General features: G+C 40.2%; 2 protein-coding genes across 5 annotated transcripts in view; one reads left to right on the top strand and one right to left on the bottom strand.

Annotated features, from left to right (window-relative positions):
* Positions 1–4502, top strand: part of MASTL (microtubule associated serine/threonine kinase like) — a 49243-nt gene extending 44741 nt beyond the window's left edge. Inside the window, exon 12 of the mRNA XM_039521962.1 lies at positions 2503–4502. Within this exon, the coding sequence (XP_039377896.1) occupies positions 2503–2660 (158 nt within the window). The 3' untranslated portion in view covers positions 2661–4502. The remainder of the gene's footprint in view (positions 1–2502) is intronic.
* A 4029-nt stretch (positions 4503–8531) lies between these two features.
* The window catches only part of ACBD5 (acyl-CoA binding domain containing 5), a 45619-nt gene continuing 31855 nt past the window's right edge, over positions 8532–22295 (bottom strand). For 3 of the 4 annotated variants that reach the window (XM_039521963.1, XM_039521964.1, XM_039521965.1), the window contains 7 exons: positions 21707–21916; positions 17424–17530; positions 15744–16020; positions 13014–13213; positions 12583–12633; positions 12165–12274; positions 8532–10007 (listed from right to left, as the gene is read on the bottom strand). In XM_039521963.1, the coding sequence (XP_039377897.1) occupies positions 9995–10007; positions 12165–12274; positions 12583–12633; positions 13014–13213; positions 15744–16020; positions 17424–17530; positions 21707–21916 (968 nt within the window). In that variant the 3' untranslated portion in view covers positions 8532–9994. The remainder of the gene's footprint in view (positions 10008–12164; positions 12275–12582; positions 12634–13013; positions 13214–15743; positions 16021–17423; positions 17531–21706; positions 21917–22295) is intronic. The other variant, XM_039521966.1, reaches the window with a different exon arrangement.

The following is a 22295-nucleotide window of genomic DNA, read 5'->3' on the forward strand; positions in this document are numbered from 1 at the left end:
TAACATTGTTTGTGTGACGTTCCAAAGTGCAATCTATCCAGCTCTTACTGAAAACAGATATTTAGTGTCCAATTTGTCTGTCCTCCCAACAGAAGATTGTTGAGCTCCTGTTAGCATATTGTCTGGCATTATAACCCAATTGCTTTACATAGATCTTGGAAAAAGTGGGAGAAATCCTTGGAGAGGAACAATTGCCTTTGAGACCTCTGGATAGATTAAATAGAATCACATTAAAGTGATGATCCATAACAAGAACCAATGGCTGGAAGCTGAAGGCAGACAAATTCAAACTAGAAATAAGTTTTTACACAGTGATTTAACAGTAGAACAAATTACCATAGGAAGTGGTGGATTTTCCATCTCTTGATGTCTTTAAATTAAGACTGGATGCCTCTGTGGAAAATAAGTTTTAGCCGAACACAAATTATTGGATTAAATACATGGATAGCTGGATGAAATATAATGGCCTGTGATATACAGGAAGGTAGACTAAAAGATGTAATGGTCCTTTTTAGCCTTAAACTCTCTATGGAGACCTGTAGTTGTAGCTACCATTGCCATTAATGACACATTCCTTGTCATATCACAGTCAGAAGCCTGACAGGTTGAGGAATCTAAGGAACTTGGCTGCATCATTTGGTGCTGGTGGCCTGCTACAGTCATTTCAGTGATATTTTCAGCTGAGAAGTTAAAGAAAAGGTATTAGTTTCAAGAACACTAGTGTCCAAAGTTTGTTCCTTGATAAAGGATTGGACTGCAGCTTATTGCCAGTACCTCTCTTTTTTAAGGGAGACCTTAACAATCCTTTAAGGGCCCAGGCATTCTTCCAGCCTTTTAGCTTTAAAGCAGAGTCCTCAAATTTTTGACATATAACAGTTCTATTTCTCTGACATCAACTTGCCCACATTTCACACTGTATTTTGTTATACATTTGGTAACCTGGCTAGTACTTGACAATGTGTGTGTAGAGGAAGAGTTCAAAAGCTTTTTTTTTTTCTAGGATTACTTGAGACATCTCACATAATGGAGATAGAGTTGGCCAGGGGTCTGCAACCTTTCAGAAGTCGTGTGCTGAGCCTTCCCCTGGGGCAGGGCTGGTGCAAGGATATTTTGCACCCTAGGCGAAACACACACACACACATTCATTGAGGGGCAAATCCCAATGAGCATTTATAGACGCCCAGGGGCTGCTCCCCAGAGCAGGTTTCTCTCCCTCCCCCCCGAACTCCCCTGGAGGGTGCACAGTGCCCCTGGAAGCCCTCCCCACCCCACTCCGGTGGCCCCCGCCCCAAGTCCACTCACTGGTTTTGCCGGGCTTGGGCTGTTGCAGCAGCTCAGCAGGGAGAAGCCGCCTTCCAGAGGTACCGGAGAGCCAGAGCATCCTGCTTGCAGTGGCAGCGAGCCCCGGCCATGGAGGAGCCGGCGCGGTGCAGGGGGGCAGCAGCCCTGCGAAGGTGCCACCATCGGGGAGCAGCTGTGCACTCCCCCTGCCCCGCCTGTCCAGGTTGTGGCCTGGCGCCCTCCCCCCCCCCCCCCCCCGCAGGGTGCAGCAGATGCATGCAGGCGCTAGCCCCCATGCGCCCCCCGGCTCCCCCCTCGCCTAGGGTTACCATATTCAACAATCAAGAGAGGACGGGGGAGCCGCAGAACCTGAGCACGGTGAGGAGGGAGCCGGGGGTGGCACGCCTGCTGCCAGTCTGGGGACCCAGCCGCGCTCAGCCTCCTGCCGGCCTGGGATTCCGTTCACTCAGCCGGCAGCAGGCTGAGCGGGGCCAGCGGCCGGGACCCTGGCTGGCAGCCGCATGCCAGGCAAAATCGGCTCACGCGACACCTTTGGCACACGTACCATAGGTTACTGACCCCTGGATTAGGCTAATAGATGTTCTTTCAAATCAGAGGAATCAAATTTGAGGAGGGAGGCCTGCTAGTGAATCACCAGATTACAGGATTTTCTGATTATCCTGCCTCCAGCAGCTATGGAGGAGGAACTCTATGGTCTGTGGTCTCTTGATCAAACTAGAGTAGGTTTTCAAGTGGAATTAAAATTTGTCTCTGCAGATGCCCTATCTTGAGAAGTGATTTTTCCATTTCTTGTATGATGGCCATTATATCACATTTCATACCTCTTTTGATCCAGCATCTGTGCCAATGTAAAATTGCTCTCTGTATAACTGAGGAAAAGGTTAGTTTGCATGTGAGTTGTCTGATCCCACTGGGGACTTTTCCCACTAGTATCAGATAAACCACCACTTTCAGTCAGTCTTAAAAGTGAAGTGACTGTGTTTCACCATCATCTTTGTCAGTCATGCTAATCTGTGTGCAAATATGTCTCCTTGCCTAAACACCATTTGATCTGTCACTGGCTGTTTGCAATGCAGGCTTTTGAATGTCCAGAAAGGTAAAACACACCCAAACAGCTAACTGGCATCATGTCAGTGAGGTGAGTAAACTGGTTGTTCAGAGGAGAACAGTCTTAATATTTTGTGTAAACTTTTGTTTTAGAGCTGAAACATCATCCCCTCTTTCATGGTGTAGACTGGGATAATCTTCAGAATCAAACTATGCCTTTTGTACCTCAGCCGGTTGATGAAACAGATACTTCCTACTTTGAAGCTAGAAATAATGCTCAGCATCTGACTGTGTCTGGATTTAGCTTATAGAATCGAGAAAATGGATCTTTGTCCATGGTTTTGCACATTTGTAAACTACCGTTTAACACTAGTTTGGTCTTGGTTTTCTTACCATAGTTTTTAAAACAGTTGATCAGTCTGCTTTTAATTTGTGTATCCTTTGTTCTAAAACAAAACCACTATACAAAATGTTCATTAATTCCAAATGACTTCTAGTTCTTTTTATTTATCCTACTTTCTGCACCTTATTGAGAGCCTGTGTATGTATTTGTAAAGTTAGTAATGTCACTGTCACACTTGGCAAAATATTTCTCTTGCTGCTGTGGAGTACTTCCAATTTGTTGGGGCTATTTTGCAATTAAACACAACTGAGTGGGGGCATAAAATGTATTATTTATCTGTCTGGAGTTCAATATGTTCATAGTCACATTTGGGATAGGAACTTTCAGACCAATTTAGAGCTGCATCCATAGTGAAAATGGAAGTTTTTTAGGTCTCAGGGCAGTGTAAAAACATCTTATCCCTTTGAATTACTCCTTAGTGGGAAGAGAAAAGAGATGTTTTTGGCATCCCTAGGTCACATACACCGCCTGCTCGGCTGCTGAGATATCAGTGTTGTAAAATGTAACTGTATTTTTGCTGCTAACATTTTTCCCCTGGCAAATGCACAGAGTTAAGGAAGCTTATAGCAAATTAAAAAAAGATAGACTTTTTGTTTAAATTGTCATACCAAAAGGACTTTGAATGTGTTATGGGATGATAGACTGAACAGTATTTATTTTAGTGACTCCTTGTTTATTTTAAATTTACAAGATCTGAGTGTATATATATGACTTCTTTTCTGTGTTTCTGCCAGATGTTAAAAAAAAATCTTTGCTAATGAAAACATGAATTATGTATATTAAAGTCTATATAATGTGTTGCAAATTGATTAATTTGAGAACATCATAAATTCAATTTCAATAAAACTTGAGTTAAAATTAGGACTTTCAGTATTAAGCATTTTAATGAGGGGTCTACGCTGTATTTTAATATATTGGGAAAATACATAGAGATTATCTACTGCATTGTGGAGATTATGTTTCTGATAATGCCTGATTTTTGTCTCTGTTAAAACTGTTTTCCTTTATCTTAGATGGGAATCACTATTAAACATAATTTCTTTCTTTTAGTGCTTACAATTTCATTCAATTCATTACAAGGTTTTTAGTTTCCTGCTTCAATGTCTGCTGTGGTGGGGCGGAAGGTTCATGCTGTACCATGGTGTAATCCAGCTACTGTATCCCAAAATTGATCACTATGCTAGCAATCATGTGGCTTTTCAGGGCATTGACATTTCAGACAAAGCAAGTGGATTGATGACCATTCTCATTTCCTATGCTTCCTGGCATACAAGGCTAGTGAATGCAGCGTGAACTAATCTAGAGTTGCCAGACTTCCTGCTCCAAATAGCCAAGAAGGATGTGAGAGGGAAGAATCACCCTGTGTTTTGTCCCAGAAGCCACACAAGAGATCAGACAGTTGCAAAATGTCACAAAATTACAATTGTCAAGACATGTGAAAACATGGTATGATGATCACATTGGAATGTTGGGATGTGACACTATAGTTCGTCGCATTGATTGAAATGTCCCCCAATTTCTGCATATTTGCAGATCACTGAATCTAGTTTGTGCATGTAGCAGCAATTTAAATGGTGACAGTTTTCTAAATATTGACTCTAATAGGTATTTATTACTTCACATGATTAACAGAGGACTATTTCTGTCAGTGAGATAAAGAAGCTGCAGATCATAACAGGTCCTTTATTGTAAGAGAAATGTAGCATTTGTAGCCAAATACCCCAAACCCTTAAAAAAAAAAAAAAAAAAACACACACACCCCTGAGATGTGTGTTTTCAGCATCTGAAAATGTCATGAGATTAGTTTAGTTTTTTCACACAACTTCTGAAAAACCAGTCTTTTAATGAGAAATACAGCTTTATGGTGCACTGTCATCTCTCCATAAGTCTACTAGCAAACTGTTCAAGTTGAACACCAAAACAAATTTTTTAGTGTTCAGCTATTAATAGAAATTAAAATAGGATGTAACTGTCTTATCATAATTAGTTCATGCTGCTAGCGTGGGTTTTGGTTTTGTTAGGATGTTCTGTTGAATACACCAGCTTATATTCATCAAGAAAATATTTAACAAATACCAAGATTGTCTAATTTATAAAGAATCACAAATGTATGAGCTTTTATTTAAAGACCTTTCAAATTAATTACAATGTGCATCGTGAACTACAGAACTATTTGAAGTGTTTAATCATATTTTTACATAGTCTAATGCATTAATATAAAACTAGAAATCAAACCACTGTAAAACATGTATAAACAAGAACCCTAATATCTATCCATTCTGTTTCAAAAACTATCAAGGAACCCAATTTAAATGTTTATATATTTTACCATAGTAAAGTCTTGTAAGTCAAAATAATGACAAATGGGAATTTTTCATTACACTGTTTGTAAGTTTTGTAGACAAGTCGAGAGCAGCGTGTATTAATATGAATGGTATGCATTCATTATAAAACATTTTTGCACAGGGTCATATTTTTCTTGGTCTGTACTGCTGCATAATGTGAAATTCTCTATCTAATTCTAATATCTTGATTTTTTGTGTTACTATGCAGACAATGGAATTAAGACTACATGTTGACTAAAGTTGATCCAGCAAATGCTTTTTTCAAAACTGTTTTAGCTTTATCCTTTTATCATGTATTGTTTCAAAGATTCATTGTTACCTATTTAACACCTCCCATTTTCCCATGACAGAAGCATAAAACAAGAGGTTTGGAGGCCTTGGACAAATTTAATCTTCCTGTAACTAGTTATCTCAATCATAACACGTGCGTTAGAAGAGGCTTTTGGTCCCTGGAAGCTGTGGAATGCTGCCTCTGGTCTGTTGTGCATTTGATAAGCCAGTTTCTTTTAAGGCCCCTTGGTTTCTATATACTCCATATTTGTTCCTTAATCTATACACAAGTCCAAAGCTTCTAGCTGACCACAAAGTCATCTTAGTTCATGACATTACTTGACCTTAACTATGTGTCCAGTTGACAAGTCCCCTGAAATCGCTGTAGTTAGAGTCACGGCTTTCAGGCGCTTAGCTCTGTAGCCAATGTCACTACTACTATTAATCAGACTGAGAAACTTTTCATCTATTATGGAACAGACAGTTGGGGCCAAGAAGCCTTGGAATGTTGACTGTACCTTTTTGCTGATTGAGCCTAGGCTTTAGTAACCTTGAAACCCCAGACTCAACTATTAGAACCACTCCCATACCTGGGAGAACCTAACCCCTGTGCCTCTAGTCAGTTCTGGAACTCACTTACCATCATTTACAAATGAGCTCAGTGGAATCTTTTAAGCAGTTGATCTTTGTTCAAACTCTGACTGCTCATGGGCTAAATTTAACTGGTTTAGTAAAATAAAACATTTTACTCTGTTCTCTATTGAACATTGGAACCTGTCCTTTATGAAACTGTGTGACCAGCCAGCTAGCAATACACTTTACCAGTTTGTTTCACAGTAGCTTTATGCTATTTCACCTCTTCTACCTACAGCCTTAGATTTCATTTTAACACTTCTCCTCCCTTAAACTTTTTTGAAACCTGTATAATAAAAATAACCCTTTAAGTTCTCAACAGGAGCACCCTTTACGTGTGCTAAGTATCATGCTAAGGTTCAAGTGAAGGACCAGTCTGAACATTTTATATAGTGTATGTGGTTAAGAGAAAGAAGTTTGTTGCTGCATGTTTTGCTTCTGCCTCCAACCTCTCACCCCTATGCACTAGATTTAAATAACTACTTAGAACAGATATGGTCAGTTATGTCATTGAGGAAGAATCAATTTGCAATGTCTTATCTAAGTGATAAGCCATTCTTCAAATGCTTTTATAAATTATGCTGCCCCTGTGCAGTACTAATTTATTTTTAATATTTTTCTGTCCTCTTCATGTGTAGGCACTGGGCCACTGGCCAATCATATAGCACCCCCTGCCCCTATGAGCCTATTCTATACAGCTGGTAGTGCCTAGGCTTTTGTTCATCTGCTGCTGTGGACAGGGGAGAGCAGCACTACTGCTTCTGCCTTGATTACAGGGTCCCTAAGGCTTTTGCCTTCTGTGACTATCTTTCTTGTGCCTTTCTGAGCTAGCAGGCTAATCTGGTCACAGGAGCTAGGTTTGGTATTCTCCTTCAGTCCAAGGGTTGCTTGTTTGTATTTCTAATCTGCTACACTCTACCCCCTGCAAAAGTCTCCTTCCCTGATCTCAGTATGCAAGCTGCCACTGTTCCTATGTATCTATAGGAACCATGGCAAGGAGCCATCTCTTGATTTGGCCCCTAGCAGGCAATCTGTGCTGCAAGTACCACACCTCTACATCACAGTGTAGTTACTTTGATGAGATCTAAGTAAAATGGAAAACAACCTTCACTATCCACAAACCCAATTGTGGCTGCCAGCAGCTAAGATTTGGACAGCACCAGTTGGAGTAGCATACTGAATTCCTCCAACCACTCTGATTTATTTAGAGACGCTTTCAAGAATTAAAGCTATGATGCCCTTCTGTCATTTGTCTCGTAAACCAGTATCTCTGGCCCTGTGGAGTGGCAGAAAGACTGTTACAGGAAAATAAAACACTGCAGATGAGTTGGAAAGAGGCAAGAAAATGATCTATAGGGGGCCTTATGGTTCCTTGTTATAGCTGCTTGCTGGGTGGGGAGATCTAGTCTCAGACTCCCACTTTAATCCAGTCAATTAGACCCTCAATGAGGTCTACAGCCATGTCTAGTGTAGGATATCTACCTAGGCTGCTAGTGCTGCAAGAGCACAGGGAAGCAGCATTAGTGGAATAATGGTTTCACTTTGTATTAAAACTTACAGGAGCTTGGTTCTTTCCATGAAATGGTATGGTGGGAGGCTTGGTAGACACTTGTGTACTGAATACAAAATGATGCAGTAGTAAAGCAGATATTCCGTGTGAGGAATGTTTCTACATTTGTTAAAGGCCTTTTTTTAAAAAGATGAACTGAGTTACTTTGTGCATGTACTAATAACCAGAGAGAGACAAGCAGGGTACAGTGGGTGTGGTCATCTGCACCACTATTTGCTGTAACTGAGGGTGCAGTCACATTTTTGAAAAAACATGATAATTAGCCTTTAATGCAGACTTTCTTGCTCAGTAATCAATCTTAATTCTTTCACTGTCTTTAATACGACAATCAACTATTTAAAATACAGGCAGAATAGCTTCATAGAGGCCTAGAATCTCAACCATAGCAAAATTTCTATTGTAGGATTGGTTTAATTCAGATTTAAGTTTTCAGCATGTCCACTCATGCTATAGCAACAAAGAATCCTGTGGCACCTTATAGACTAACAGACGTTTTGCAGCATGAGCTTTCGTGGGTGAATACCCACTTGCATCCGAAGAAGTGGGTATTCACCCACGAAAGCTCATGCTGCAAAACGTCTGTTAGTCTATAAGGTGCCACAGGATTCTTTGTTGCTTTTACAGATCCAGACTAACACGGCTACCCCTCTGATACTTGACACTCATGCTATGTTTGTTTCTACGTTACACCAAAACAGCTGCTTGTGAAGACATGCTATCAGAGATGTTCTTGTCACTTCATTTAGTAACTCAGTTTTACATCAAAGATCAAGAGGGAGAAATTTTTTTTAAAGTATTTAAAGACAAGATTAAAATCATGTTCTGTTAAACATGGCAGAAACATTAAATCCTATAATATCTATTTTATACAGTGTAACTTATAGTTTTGGAAAGCACTTTTCATACAAAATGAGAGACCTTACAGGCAGAAGGCATGTCTTATCCCAAGAGACATTTCCCATGAATTATTTGTAATATATCTCGCTGACTAGAGAATGAGACAGCAAAAAGTGTTTAAGATTCATATTTTAAATGTAGGTTATGGCATAATGGAATTTTTCTTCTCCATTGCAAATACAAAGCAACCATTTTACTATCTAGGTCTGATTTCTTACTTTGTGCAGAAAATATCTTAATATACTGCTCACCTTCTTATAGATCTAGGCTATATAACTTTGATTAAAAAAAAATGTATCTAACTGCAAAGCATACTTTGACCAAGCAAACTTCACAAGATTGTAATATATTCATGTTTATACTGATAAAATTTCTATGTATGAATAAATACCACTGGAAAGGATAATCAGCACCAAAATTAGCATATACATTTTGGAAAATATTTGAATGCAGTGGGAAGGATACAAGGAAAATATGGAAACAGATGTTTTCTCACCAGTAGGTTTTGGGGTGGGAAAAGGCCACATGATGTTGGGGCTAGATTAATTCATCTATCCTTTAAATAACTACTACATAAAATAATAGCTTACACAGGACTAAACTTTGTAAAATCTTACAAATATTGGGTGTAGCTAGTTTTCATCTTGTATTTTAAAGCACTATGTGCATAAACTTCATGTCTCGGTTAAAATGAAACCAGTTAGCAGTAGAAAAAGATATATGAATGAAAAGTATTATTCAGCACAGCTTCTCTCTATGGCTCCTTTACACCATACACTGCTCTCAACGTTATAATTAACAATCCCCATGTTACTACTGTGTCTCTAACATGCAAGACGCTAAAGTGGTTTTGGTTTACATATAGTGCAATGAATGGCAGGATTCTTCAGTCAAATATTTGATTCCACCTATGGCGGATGTACAAAGAAATGTACCCCACATCTGTCTAGCAGCAAAACAGACCAGTTGAGCCCTTCAGAGCTACAACATTACATGCAGCCTTTCAGCCACCTTATAATGTACGCACAGGACTTACACTGTCTTCCCAGTCACTGCTTCTATCGCACAGTATGTAACATGAAAGAAATCTGAGTTACTGCAATTGCAAAATCATCCTAATGTTAAAGTGACAGTTTTACAATTTTCTATTCCATATATACAGGATTTTTTCTTTTTACAAAGCTAACATCCCCCTCATTATTAATTGCCATAAAAAAAATCAGTCATCTCTACAGAATGTTCAGCCAGAAATCCATTTCAAAAGATTAATAATTTAATGTTCATATAGTTTGAGGATGGGATAATTATTTATTTTACTTGTAATATAGGAGCAGTGGATCATTCAAGTATCAGTAATGTTAGTCCTTAAGTAGTTAGCTCCCAGGTAGTGCAAAAAATTAAATTACTACAACCGAAGGAAGATTTAGCCATCTCAGATCCTGAGGTTCTCATGTGAATTCTGAATTCCTTCTCTCTCCAGACTGTCCCAGTCCCAGTAGTCTTTAGGCAAAATAAAAAATTAAGTTCTCAGTTCAGTTTTCTAAAAGGAACCAAACATGTAATTAGTTTAACCCCACTTCCTTAGCTTTTGAAAAAAAAATTAGTGGTAAAGCCACTTAAAAACTTACTTACGTAAGGACTTTTCACTTAAAACAGACATGATGTGTAATTAGTTTCATAATGTTAATTGCTTGTATTCACATTAAACCCCACAATTACTTGAAATTAGATATAATGTCCTCCCTTTACATACACCATATATTTCTTCACAGTATACATTTGTATATTAAACAGAAAAAGATCATCAGATTTAAGAATGGTGCATGGGTGCTAAGGGTCAATTGTTTTTCAAAGTGATTAGATCAGAAGTTTCTTAGTTTACCAGTGATCAGCCTGGGTGCTTTTTAAAAAAAAAAAAAAAAAACTGTAAGCAGGTTTTTTTTTTAAATCATAATCCACACAGTTATTATATTTGGCTGTAACTATACCTTAAAAGAATCTGACACTGTAGGAGATCTCTCGATTAAATTAAAACAAAATACAAAAATAACGAGGCACAATAGCAGTACATTTTCCCCTCCATTACCACATAACTTAACAGTAAGCATGTGCACATGCGCACACATACACACACCCCGCTCACATTTCCACCAACCAAAAGTAAAAAATAATCCCTTCCAAAATCCCAGCCACCTCTGTGCTCTCAAAACAGATCAGCTTTGCAGCATACCTGGCAGATCAAGAGATTCAACTTCTGAATTCCAAATCCTTTGGAGTATAAAAATGCTACCATTGTGCAACATGTCCATCCCCTCACCAGACTATAGCTAAGATCCTCAGCACAGATCTTCCACATGGCAGTGCACTGCTCTTATACTAAAAAGACAGGCTGTCCACTTTACTTCATTTGTTTGGTTTTGTTTTTTAAATTAGTATAAAAATAATAGAACAAAGCCTGTTGCCAATGATGTTAGGGGAGTGTAATGCCCGTGTAGTATACTTATATTTGAGGAAATGGGATAAGAGAACCCTTAACTGGCAGTGTCCATTTCAAGTTTGTGCTAAAATGTGTGAGCAATGGTCATTTTTCAAAGTACAGATGTAGTTGGATCAAAGAATAATTTAACACAAATCTAGTGAGAGAGATCTGCAGAAAGATGTGGATTAAAAAGAGTTTAGGATAAAGGATAATACCATCCTAAGACAATGGAGTCAGCAGTGAGGTCTGAATCTGGATCTAGTGTTTAGAAAACACTAACTTGAGCTTTCCATGCTTAGCTAGAGAAGGGAAATAGAGGAGATTAAGTAGGGTTTGAAGGGTGCGCCTCTTAATTAAAGCAGTGCTACTGTCATTTAGCTAAAGGAAGCAGAAAAGAAGCCCAAGATCACTTGATCAAAACAGAACAGACAGGAAGGTATTCAAAACATTGAAAAATATGTACTGGTTATCAGTATAAAAGTAGTAATACAGGTGCATATGAGAGGAAAGAGAAAGTAGCTAGAATAGGAAACTGAACATTGAACGCACTGGAATTCCGTAAAGGAACCATCTCCATTTACAGGGAGAAATCTATTTGCTAGGCAAGAGCAGAACAAGAGGACCAGAGACTCCTGCATAACAATTGAGGTGGTTCAGGAGGATATCGTGGGCCACAGCCTAAGGATGTCAAGCAGATGGGAGCCAGCCAGCCTCAGATATATAAGGATACTCACTGGAATTGGTATGTTGTTTCATTTTGCACAAGGCTTATGGTAGCTAATTTTGAATTTCTTGCTGAACATCCATTCTGTTCCTCTTTGGGAGCAAAATCACATATCTTCCTACTCCAGTCTCTTCCAAAGGCTCTGGTACACGGTTAGGTTGAGCACCCCATCCTTAGCACTGGGAGTTTCACTGGTACTTAGAGTAAGAACTTTCAGCAAGTTACATCCTGGATAGTGAAAGCTCAAGGAAATGTAGGATTATTTAGGGGCACTAGCTATAAATCTACTTAATGTTTTGACACTGCCCATGTCCTCTATTCATGTTATACAAGCCTCGTGCAATGTAAGACTATGTTCATCATTGTTTATGAACGCAAAATCTTCGTTTGTGCTCATCCCTATGTGTAGAGTAGTGTACTGTCTAAAAAAATGAAAAAACTTAAATATACAAGCACATGCTCTGCTGAGTAAAAGTATACAAATAAATCTTCACCTTCGCCTTCTTTGAAAGTATACATGCACCAACCACTGGGCAACGAAGGGCCATACAACAGCAAAGGCTAAAGTGCCAGGAGAAATATCAAAGGGCCACCACGACGGTCTCTAAGCAAAACGAAACACAAATTGTGGTCACCAACTTGTACCAGGACATTAGATGCTAGTACATAAACACACTTTAAATACTACTGGGTCAAAGTGCAAAAAATTAGACACTTGCATAGAAGGAAATAGTTTACACTGAATTTTAAAACTGATTTATTGAATCATTTCTTCAGAGACTAGATTATAAGAGCTCTATTTTACTCCTTCTAGTTGAAGGGAAAGGCAAAATGGAAAGCATGTAAGAAATCTAAAACCATTTTATCTTGTTCCAAACATTGCCTTCTACAAATATGGAAAAAAAATCTTACCTTAACAGATGAGACAGGATGTAAATTTGACTGTAGTGTCACAGATCTTGCCTTTAAATACAAACCAAGGCTAGTTAAGTCTAAGAATGGTACACTCTGACCTCAGATGGAAATTTCTATAGGAATGCATTGACTTGCAATGGAAGAACCAACTAATATAGTTAACTTAATGTGCAGAAGTGATACAAACTCTATTATGGTGGAGACTAGATACAAGTACACTTCACAGTTCAAATAAAAGATTTGAAAATTTCTTTAATAACTTAGATTATAGACATAATTCTTACTTTATCTTAAAAAGCATAGAAACAATCCAAAATATATCCTTGAGAGAGAGCTTTCCAAGGCATAGCCAGTTAAGCAACATGGGTTGATTTTTCTTTAAATATAACTTCCCAGGAAAAAAATAGATAATCTGGAAAAATTTTTACCTGGGAGGCTGTCAGTGCCTCCAGCGTATGCAGTCTCTGAAGGACATTCTGCATGTCTTCTTGTAACCTCATGAGCACTACTGCAATTTGTTCATTGAGGCTGCCCCTTGGTGCTCTGTCTGACCCCCAGCGTTCTCCATCCCCTCCACTGCCCATCTGTCCACCTTGAGCACCATCACCCAGAGGCTGCATCCTATGCCCTAAGTTTTTGAGGAAAAAAAACAAGAGAGAGAGAAGCTATTGCCTCTACTGAAAACGTTTGGTTATACTGCTTTATCACTTCCCCAACCAAGGGTAACACTTGTATCCCCTATTTAACTCTAAATTCTTGTACAAAAGAACCAGGATGTTATTACAGCAGTATTTGTGAAGCTATAGTAAAGGGTCTATAACTATAAACGTCATTTGCAGAATCTTCTTCTTTGAGTCCCATCAGTCAGCTCAACAGTGATGATGAGGCCAGATGAAATCTTTCAACCACTTTCTGTCTTTTACCAGCGTCATGGCTTTGTTTATCTTTAAACCTTTTTATTCTATCTCATTCTTCACTTTGTCTATCCAATGCCTCCTTAGACGACTTCTATTTCTAATTTCTTGCATTCAGGTATGTATCGCCACATCTGGTATCCTTTCCAGGTCCATTCTTGACACATCTAAGACCACAGTGGTCTTTCTTGAATCTTCCATAACAGAGTTATTTCTGGCCTGAGCCATTTTCTTATCACTTCATTTTTCTTATTCTGCAGTCTTGACACACACAGTATTCCTCTCAGCCAGTTCCTTATGTTCATCGGCTTTCCTCATACTCCAAAATTCTGACAAATACAGTAGTATCAGCATGACAGCTGCCTCATATATGCGGTCATATTTTTATCTAAACGTCTTTTGCCTTCCAAATCTTGCTGCATTTAGAAAATTCTGTAGTGGCTAGTCTGATTCTTCTTTTCATGGCATCTTTGTGATTTCCATTCTCTGATATTAGTCCTCCAAGATACACAAATGTTTCCACTTGTTCTAGTTCTTGGTCTCTGATTTTGATCTTTACCTCTTCTTATCTTCCAATTGCCATAGTTTTTGTCTTCTCCATGCTTATCTTCAATTTGAATTTTCTGCTTTCCCTGTTTACCTTGTCAGTTATTCTTGAAAAATTCTCCTTGGTCAATATCATCTGCAAATCTAGGGTTATTCACTGTCCTTCCACATAAGATGACTCCTCTAGTTTAATCACCCAGTGCTACTGCCTTTACTGCTTCCAATACTAAGTTTAACAAATCTGGGGATGGAGTGAGACACAGATACACATTTACATTCATCCTGATGACTTGATATTCATGCTTATGTGATTTGCAGCCTAGTGTATAAAGAAACCATACAGTACAATGCTGGGTATGAAAACTGCATGCAGATTTCAGCAAAGTTCCCTAAGCTAAGCAGTGATCCTTCTGCCCAGTTGAACAGAAACAGTGAGGCCTGTCCTGTCATCAAGGGTAGGTGAGGAAAAACTAGGGAGGTCTTTCATATATCCAAATGGAATGTAGAGGACACTTTGGGACAGTGAGGATGGCAGAAAGGGGGTGAAAAAAGAGACATTTGCATCAAGCTTAATTTTCTTTAAATTTTTTGAGCTTAGTCTATTGAGGTTCTGCTAGGAAGTAGCAATCAAGAAAGGAGGTAGGATAAATAATCACATACCATGTCCATTCTAGTTTTTCAATCTAGAGTTAGTGTTAGAATTCTTCTTAAAAATCTCTGCTAATGATAGTCTGTAGTGCCAGTTGGGAAAAAAGGAGAGGACCAGCTGTGTGATTTATTTAAAAAAAAAAAGCCACGACTATTATACTAGCAGCAAACCTCAGCAAGGAATTTTCACATATTGCATCATTTGCTCATTTCACAGTGTTTTCTAAAAATCTGTCATTATAATTCATAGACATTTCTTCCAAGTTTCCAATGAACAAACTGGCTTTAACATTGGTCACATTTAAACCAATGGCAGATATCTGATTGTGTAGAAATGCAAGTTTTTAAAGAGGAAAAGAGTGCTGCTTCCATATCATAATTCTCAATATTGTTAAAAATCAACACTGGTAGTAAGAGGTAGGGGGGCGTCCCTCATATATTCAAGATTTTGGCTACTAAATGACTGCCTCATATCTTAGTTATTTAGGCATTATATTAGTATAAGGCAAACAGCTATGGCCAAAAACTGACCAAATTAAATACAATACCAAAAATGAATATTTTAATGAAGTGCTCCATTCTGATACAGTAAAAGTAAAAATACTTTGATGCTTAAAATGTACCTTGTAACTTGCAAAGAAACTCTCCTTTCTCTACATTTATAAATCTGGTTTGAAGATGAAGTGAAAGATAATACTAGTAAAACAGAAGGGTGCGCTGAGTGATACTTGGAATTCAAGGTAAGCCAAATCAGAACAGTCCACTATTAAGCTCATGAGGCTGACTGAGCACTCTCCAGTACGAGAACACACTTTTCTGACTCTTATTATGAATAAAATAAAATAAAAAGTACTCTAAATGCAAATCTAAATGCAAATCTGGATACCACTGGAATTTAGGGGTGCAATATTTATTTATCCAGTTATGGAAGAAGGTGGGATGAAAACATTATACAGCATTGCTGCCTTAGTGTTCAATCTTGACAAATGACTCAGCTGATCTATATGCGGAAGTATAGTGAGAAAAATACAAATAATGCACACACAGTACCTCTCCCTCTTCTGACTCCATGGAAATCCACCTTTTCTCCGCCTTTCTTCTCTTTGTGAGGGCCTCCATCACTGCTTTTGCCATCTTCTCCCCCACACTTGACTTCACCTTTTCCTTCAATTGCTGCCTCTGTTATATCCTCTACTCTAAAATTTTCAGAGGGCAGGTGAGCATGCTCAGGAAAACCAGCATTTTCCAACAGATGACTGTGATCTACTTCCAAGAAATGGGATGAATGCTGTAAAGGTCCTTTGGCTGATGTAATCATTTCCAAGGGCTACAAATTAACAGCAGCATCTAGTTAATCTTAAAGTATGTGTTCTGTAAAATCTGACCATTATCAAATAAAAGATGAAGTGTCCTCTATTCACCTTTTAAAAAGAGAGCTTCCCCATTGTTAAGGTTTTGCTTTCATCAGAAGTTTTTAGTATTTTCTAGATGTCCTTTTCAGGTTAGAAAGACTACTTGAGAGGTAAGAGGAGATTTACCTTAATATAGCTGTCGGTAAAATGGGGATAGCTTGTTTATCTACCATCTCAGAGGTATTGAGGTTCAGTGTTTGTAATTTGTAAAAAGCTTTAGATACTTAAAGCATTCTAATTAAATTATAAGAATTATTTAAATTCCAAATCATTCCATTTGGAAATAAAAACAAATCTTATGTGCCTTCTTTTAGTTAGGATTAGTTATTAAAAATTTATGAATATTGCAACAGTTATCTTCAAAACACTGTTCAAGCTGTAAATTGCAAGGGAGGTTATTTTTAGATATTACATTATTAAATATTATATCTTTGTAACTACTAAAAACTAAGCTTCAAAAAACAAACTGGACACTATTCAATTTCTCCTTCTAAGACTAGGGAATTCTGATATGAAAAAGTGCCCTGACTTCAGTTGGCTGGCCATCTTGTCAGAATGCAAATCACATGAGCCAGCTTGAATAGGCAGCAATTAAATTGCAGGTATATAAGGACATGCACTGTCATTCTGTTTAGGAGTATTTAGCCATCAAGCTTACACCTTTCAAAAACAATTGTTGCTAATATCCTTTAATCAACTATCCTCTCTAAATTTGCAATACTATAGCATTTAGACTATACACATGTACACCTGCTGAAAGGCAAACCATGCTGATAAAGGCCAGAGAAATGGATAGCAGATACAAACTCATTCCCAAGTTCACATGGCAGTTTGTACTGATACCTCTTTAGACATGTAACATATCCTGTCCAGTTTGAGGGGAATGTTTTACTGATCTGTAGTCGAGCCCTTTGACCTACAGAAGCACACGAGCCAAACAAAAAGGCTAATGCAGTGTGATATTACCCAAAAAAATTGGCTGGATTTTTTTAAAAAACTGGTCCATGTTCAGAACTGAACTCAGGATGCCATTCATCCCATGTCCCACATTACTTTTCTACCTCATAGGGTATTGTGAAGCACTCAGATAGTGTGGTCAATGGGGATCATTTAATTTAGATAAGGAGAGACTAGAACATTTAATTAAATTATTCATTTGTAATCAAAAAGGAAGCTCACACATTTTCACAGTAGAGCATTAAGTAATCCATGCACATCTTCTGTTGTTCCTGTTTATATAAACAGGAGTTGTGAAACTCAATACATTCCACTTTAAAAATTTACCCATTAGTGTGAAGCTTCAGGGTTTTTTTTTTACCTCTTCTTGTCCGAATTGTTCCATAGAATCACAAAAAACTTCACTGTCTGAATCACTTGTCAAGTGCTGAATTCCTGAGACCTCTTCAACACTGTCTTCATTTGAACCTATACATAATTGATACACGCCCAAACAATAAATACAATAAGGCCAATTCTGACAAAGAATAAGGAAATGACTCAATAGTCAAGTGAGCTACACTTGACACCATTTTGAATGTGGTAATCTTGCACCATAGGAGTAAAGATTAAGAATAGGAGTTACATAGTTACACGTTATAAAACTACTTTTATTGAGGAGGAAAAATAAGTTCAATACCTAGATGCTGCTTCTTTGAGTAGATGCAGCTGTGTATTTCATTTAGGTGTGTGCACATTGGGGCTGGAGAATTTTACACAGCAGTACCCATAGAGTGGTGGTGCTAGCTTCTCATGGCCATAGCCTCTCCCCTGACTAGATGAGGTGGCTCTGCCTTGACCCACCCCTTCAGTTCTTTCTTACTGCCTGTGGCTGGAGTCAAGGCTGTGAGGTTTTCAACCTCAAAATCCTCTGTTCAGTGACTTCTTTTCCTAGTAGTATATAGTTCATTAGTGATTCTAGTATAGGATTAGTTAGACTTAGTGTTACTTGCAGTTCCAGTGTTCCCTCATGATACCCTCACCAGGGTTTTAACATGGTCTGTCACGGGTGTGGGGGCAATCCCCAATAATGAGCAAGCAGTGCTTGCTGTGTCTAGGTGAAACCCACATCAAGGAGTGGTGTTCAATTTGCAGATTCAAGTGGCAAGGAATCTTCATCTGAAGCAGCACCTGCTCAAACAGGCCATGCAGTCTGCTTTGGCACCGAGTCCCTCGTCAGATCACAAGTTGCCCTCTGGTTCGGAGAATGCTGCCACTTTGCATCCTGGAGCTGGCGCCTCTCTGAAGGGACAGAGGAGTCATTGTCCTTGACAAACTCGACGGGGAAAGTCGCATAAGACCGTTCAAGTCCACTCCAGGTCCCATGGGAACTAGTCTCCCTCTTCCAGAAGGAGCATGGATCGGTAGAGGTTGAATGGTGGTGCATGGGATGGAGCATCAACAACTCCCTGGCACCATGCAGGGAGGTCAGAGATCCTGTACCTTGACTCCAGTTCTGGCCCCAGTACTGACGAGGGTGATGCCAGCACCAGCTGCTTTCCTGGCGGTGGCATATCAGGCAGAAGTGGGTGTCCTCTGCCTTTCTGTCCCCACTTTTCCCTTGGTCCAGAACTTTTTCAGGGCTAGCCCTGTTGGCAGGGCAGGCTGCTGAACCTATGCGTCTGTTGGCGATGCACCCCGATGTTTCCCTAACACACTCAATGGAAATGGGGCCAGTACCGGAGTTGGCACAAGGGACCTCCTCAGCACCAGGGTATTTCTTCAGTACCCCCAGGGCTTGCACTGCCAATGCTGCTGTGGCAGCAGTAACTGCTCTCCACTTTGGCACCATCAGTTACTTGGGTACCGATGCTGACTTTGGGGTCAACATCGCTCCCAGCAATGGAAACAACGAAAGCATACTCAGTGCCAGCATTACTGTTTCCACCATCAGCACCAGTCCCCTCATTGTTCTGGGCTACGGAAAAGTCAGACTGGCTACTCGCACCCTTAGGGCTGGCCTCACCACAATCCGCTGAATGCTGAGATTCCTTGGCATCCGAGTCAGGCTCTTACTCTTCCCACTCTCCATCGCCTGAGCGAGGGCCGTTCATGGAACACTATGGGCACCAGGACTGGTTCTCCTCTCGTGGTTGGGACACAGGCCCTGGCCTGGCAGCTACAGGTTACCAATGCCTTATCTATAACAGTCGCCTCTTCATGGAATCCACAGAGGTTCTACTCCTTATCCTGCTGAAAGCCAAGATCACTGGCCAGGTCTGTAGTTGTGACTGGTGATCTGCCACAGATTCAGGCACTAGTGAACCTTCCCCTCAAGCAGCCTTGAGAGTCATCCCACCCAGGCTCAGTCCTAGAGCAGGATCGGCTCTGGCACAGTTTACACAGTCAAGATGTGGCAGTTTTGCATCAAGGAGAGTATTATGCCGATAGCCAACCACTTGCCTGGGGTTCAGAATCATCTCACAGACCATCTCAGCAGGAATTTTTCCCTGAGTCACGTATCTTTCCCTGAGACAAGCATCCTCCAGACTATCTTCGTAACCAGGGGCATTCCGACAATCAACTTGTATGCTAAAAGGGTAACAGGAAATGTCACCTGTTCTGCTCTTGAGGAGGCCTCAGTCCAAGCTCCCTGTCCTATGCCTTCCATCTCTCGCTGGCAAGTGGCTCCCTTCTATGCCTTTCCCTTGATCGCAATCATCCCACAGGTCATCCTAAAGCTGAAAGTGGACTGGACTAAGCTCATCCTCATTGCCCTGGAATGTCCAAGGTACTGCTGGTTCTCCAACTTCCTTGTACTGTCAGTTCAACCTCCCATCCCTTCTTCTCTATCTCAACCTACTCACTCAGAATCACAGCCCACGTTGCACCCCATGCTCAGCTCCCTGCATCTCACAGCCTGGCTGCTCCATGGCTGAATGAGGATAAAGTGCACTGTTTAGCAACTGTTCAGTAGGTTTTACTCAACAGTAGGAAGCCCTCTACCAGGGCTGGTCTATTCGGCAAAATGGAAACAGTTTTCCATGTGGTCATTGACATGCAGAATTCAACCGAAGCTGGTTTCCATTCAAGACATCTTGGAGTACCTGCTGCACCCTCAATTGTCATGACTTGTGCTTCATTCATTGAAAGTGCATCTGGCAATAACATCAGCATTTTATTCCCCTATTCAGAGGAGATCAGTCTGCTCCAATCCCATGGTAGTAAAAATTTTAATGGGGCTTCTTTGCCTGTATTCTCAGGTCCAAAAGCCAGTTCCTCTGTGGAACCTTAACATGGTCCTAGCGGCACTGATGGGACCTCCATTTGAGCCCCTAGCATCTTGTCCCTCTCCACTATTGTGTCAAAAAGCTGTGTTCCTGGTAGAAATAACATTCACAAGGGAAGTGTGAAAGTTGCAGGTTTGATGGCAGGGCCTCCTTACACACAATTCTCCAAAGTCAAGGTGACTTTATGACACGTCCAAATTTTTTGTCTAACGTGGTTTCTCAATTTCATTTGAACCAGGTGGTATAAAATTACCTTCATTCTTTCCTAAGCCGCATTCACCTCTGGAGGAGCAGCATGTCCATACATTAGACATCGCCTGATGTCTAGCTTTTTATCTGGACAGAACTAAATTATTTAATGCTTTGTCTCGCCTGTTTGTGGCGTATGCAGATCATATGAAGTGTCAAGTTGTCTCTTCACAGACAAACTCTAGATGGATAACATTCTGTGTCAAGACTGCATATGAAACAGCTTCAACTTCTCCCCCTCAGCAGACACAAGCTCATTCAGTGAGAGCACAAGCAATGTCAATAGCATTCCTCAGTGACTTTTCCATATTGGACATTTGTAGGGCTGCTACCTGGTCATCCATCCATCCCTTTATGAACCGTTATGCCATTACTGATTCTTCCAGGGCGGATGCAACCTTCAGCAGGGTGGTCCTACAATCCTTGTTCAAGTAAACTCTGTGCCCTGCCTCTTGGGGGGTAAAGGGGTGGGAAGAGGAGGTGTGCATACTGCTTGTGTGTCACTTAAGTGGGATATGCGGTTCCATCTACTCAAAGAAAAAGAAACATGAAAAATGTGCATCTACTTAAAGAAACTGTAACTCTGATTCTCCAAGATGTGATGCAGATATATATTGAGAAGCACATTAAGCTTTTATGGGGCCTTGGGCCAGGGCAAGTGAGGGCCCCTCCCCAAGCCTTCCGCCAGCAGTCCCTCCCACCCTCTTGCAAGGGAAATGGGATTGGGGCACAGGGGGCTTGTCCCACTCCGCATGCCCGGCACTCCTGCCGCGGCGCGGGGTCGGGGCGTGGGGGCTTCCTGGGCACCAGGTGGGCAAAGGGGGACAAGCTACCGCCCCCTGACCCCACTCCCCAACCGGAGCACCAGGCATTCAGGTGGAGGGGAGCAAGCCCCTGCACCTTAACCCCACTCCCCAGCAGGAGCGCCATGTGGGCAGGCGGATGGGGGCAAGCCCCTGCACCCTGGAAAAGTGTATATAAACCTGGACTCTAATTTTAATCACTTTTAATTTTCTTTCTTTAACCACAGAACCTTTAAGAGCACCAGCTGCAGCTCTCCAAATCCCTGAAGTAAGCTTTGATCAGAGAATATGCAAATGACAATGTACTCATGTGAGGACAATACCTTGGTGACCACTGTTATTAGTTTTTCCCGTTAGTGCTAGGCTTTGCTCCACTTTCGTTATTTCTTCCTCCACATTTAAGCCATTCAGGGCAGATTTAGTCTGGATGCCATTCTGCATTTCTGGAACAAAGCTGTCCTTATAACAGCCATTAGTGACAATACTTTCCAAATCCTTAGATGCTGCTGAGTCCTGCTTTACATTCGTATAGTCTGTGAAAGAACAAGGAAACCTTGCAAATAAAAAGCCACACGACTTATGGTACAAAACACATTTTTCCAGATAGTTGACTTTCTGATCTGCTGCGTATATCTTGTATGGTCTGAATCAGATTTAGATTACATTTTCACTTGGAGTTAGGTTCACAAGGTTAGTTCTGCACCTTTAAAAAAAAAATAAGCTTAAATGCAAAAAAATCCTAAACTTTCATTCTACATAGCAAGCAAAACAGGTATTTTTAAATATAAAAGTAGCAAATCCACTGTAGCCCTCATCAGTTAGTAAAACTAAGAGGATTATTAGTTTTCTCTCATAGAAAAAAATATTAACGACTAAGTTCTAAATGCATAGTTTCTCTTGGTTTTCATATGA

The sequence above is a fragment of the Mauremys reevesii genome, linkage group 2 (genome assembly GCF_016161935.1).
Source record: "Mauremys reevesii isolate NIE-2019 linkage group 2, ASM1616193v1, whole genome shotgun sequence".
NCBI lineage: Eukaryota > Metazoa > Chordata > Testudines > Geoemydidae > Mauremys > Mauremys reevesii.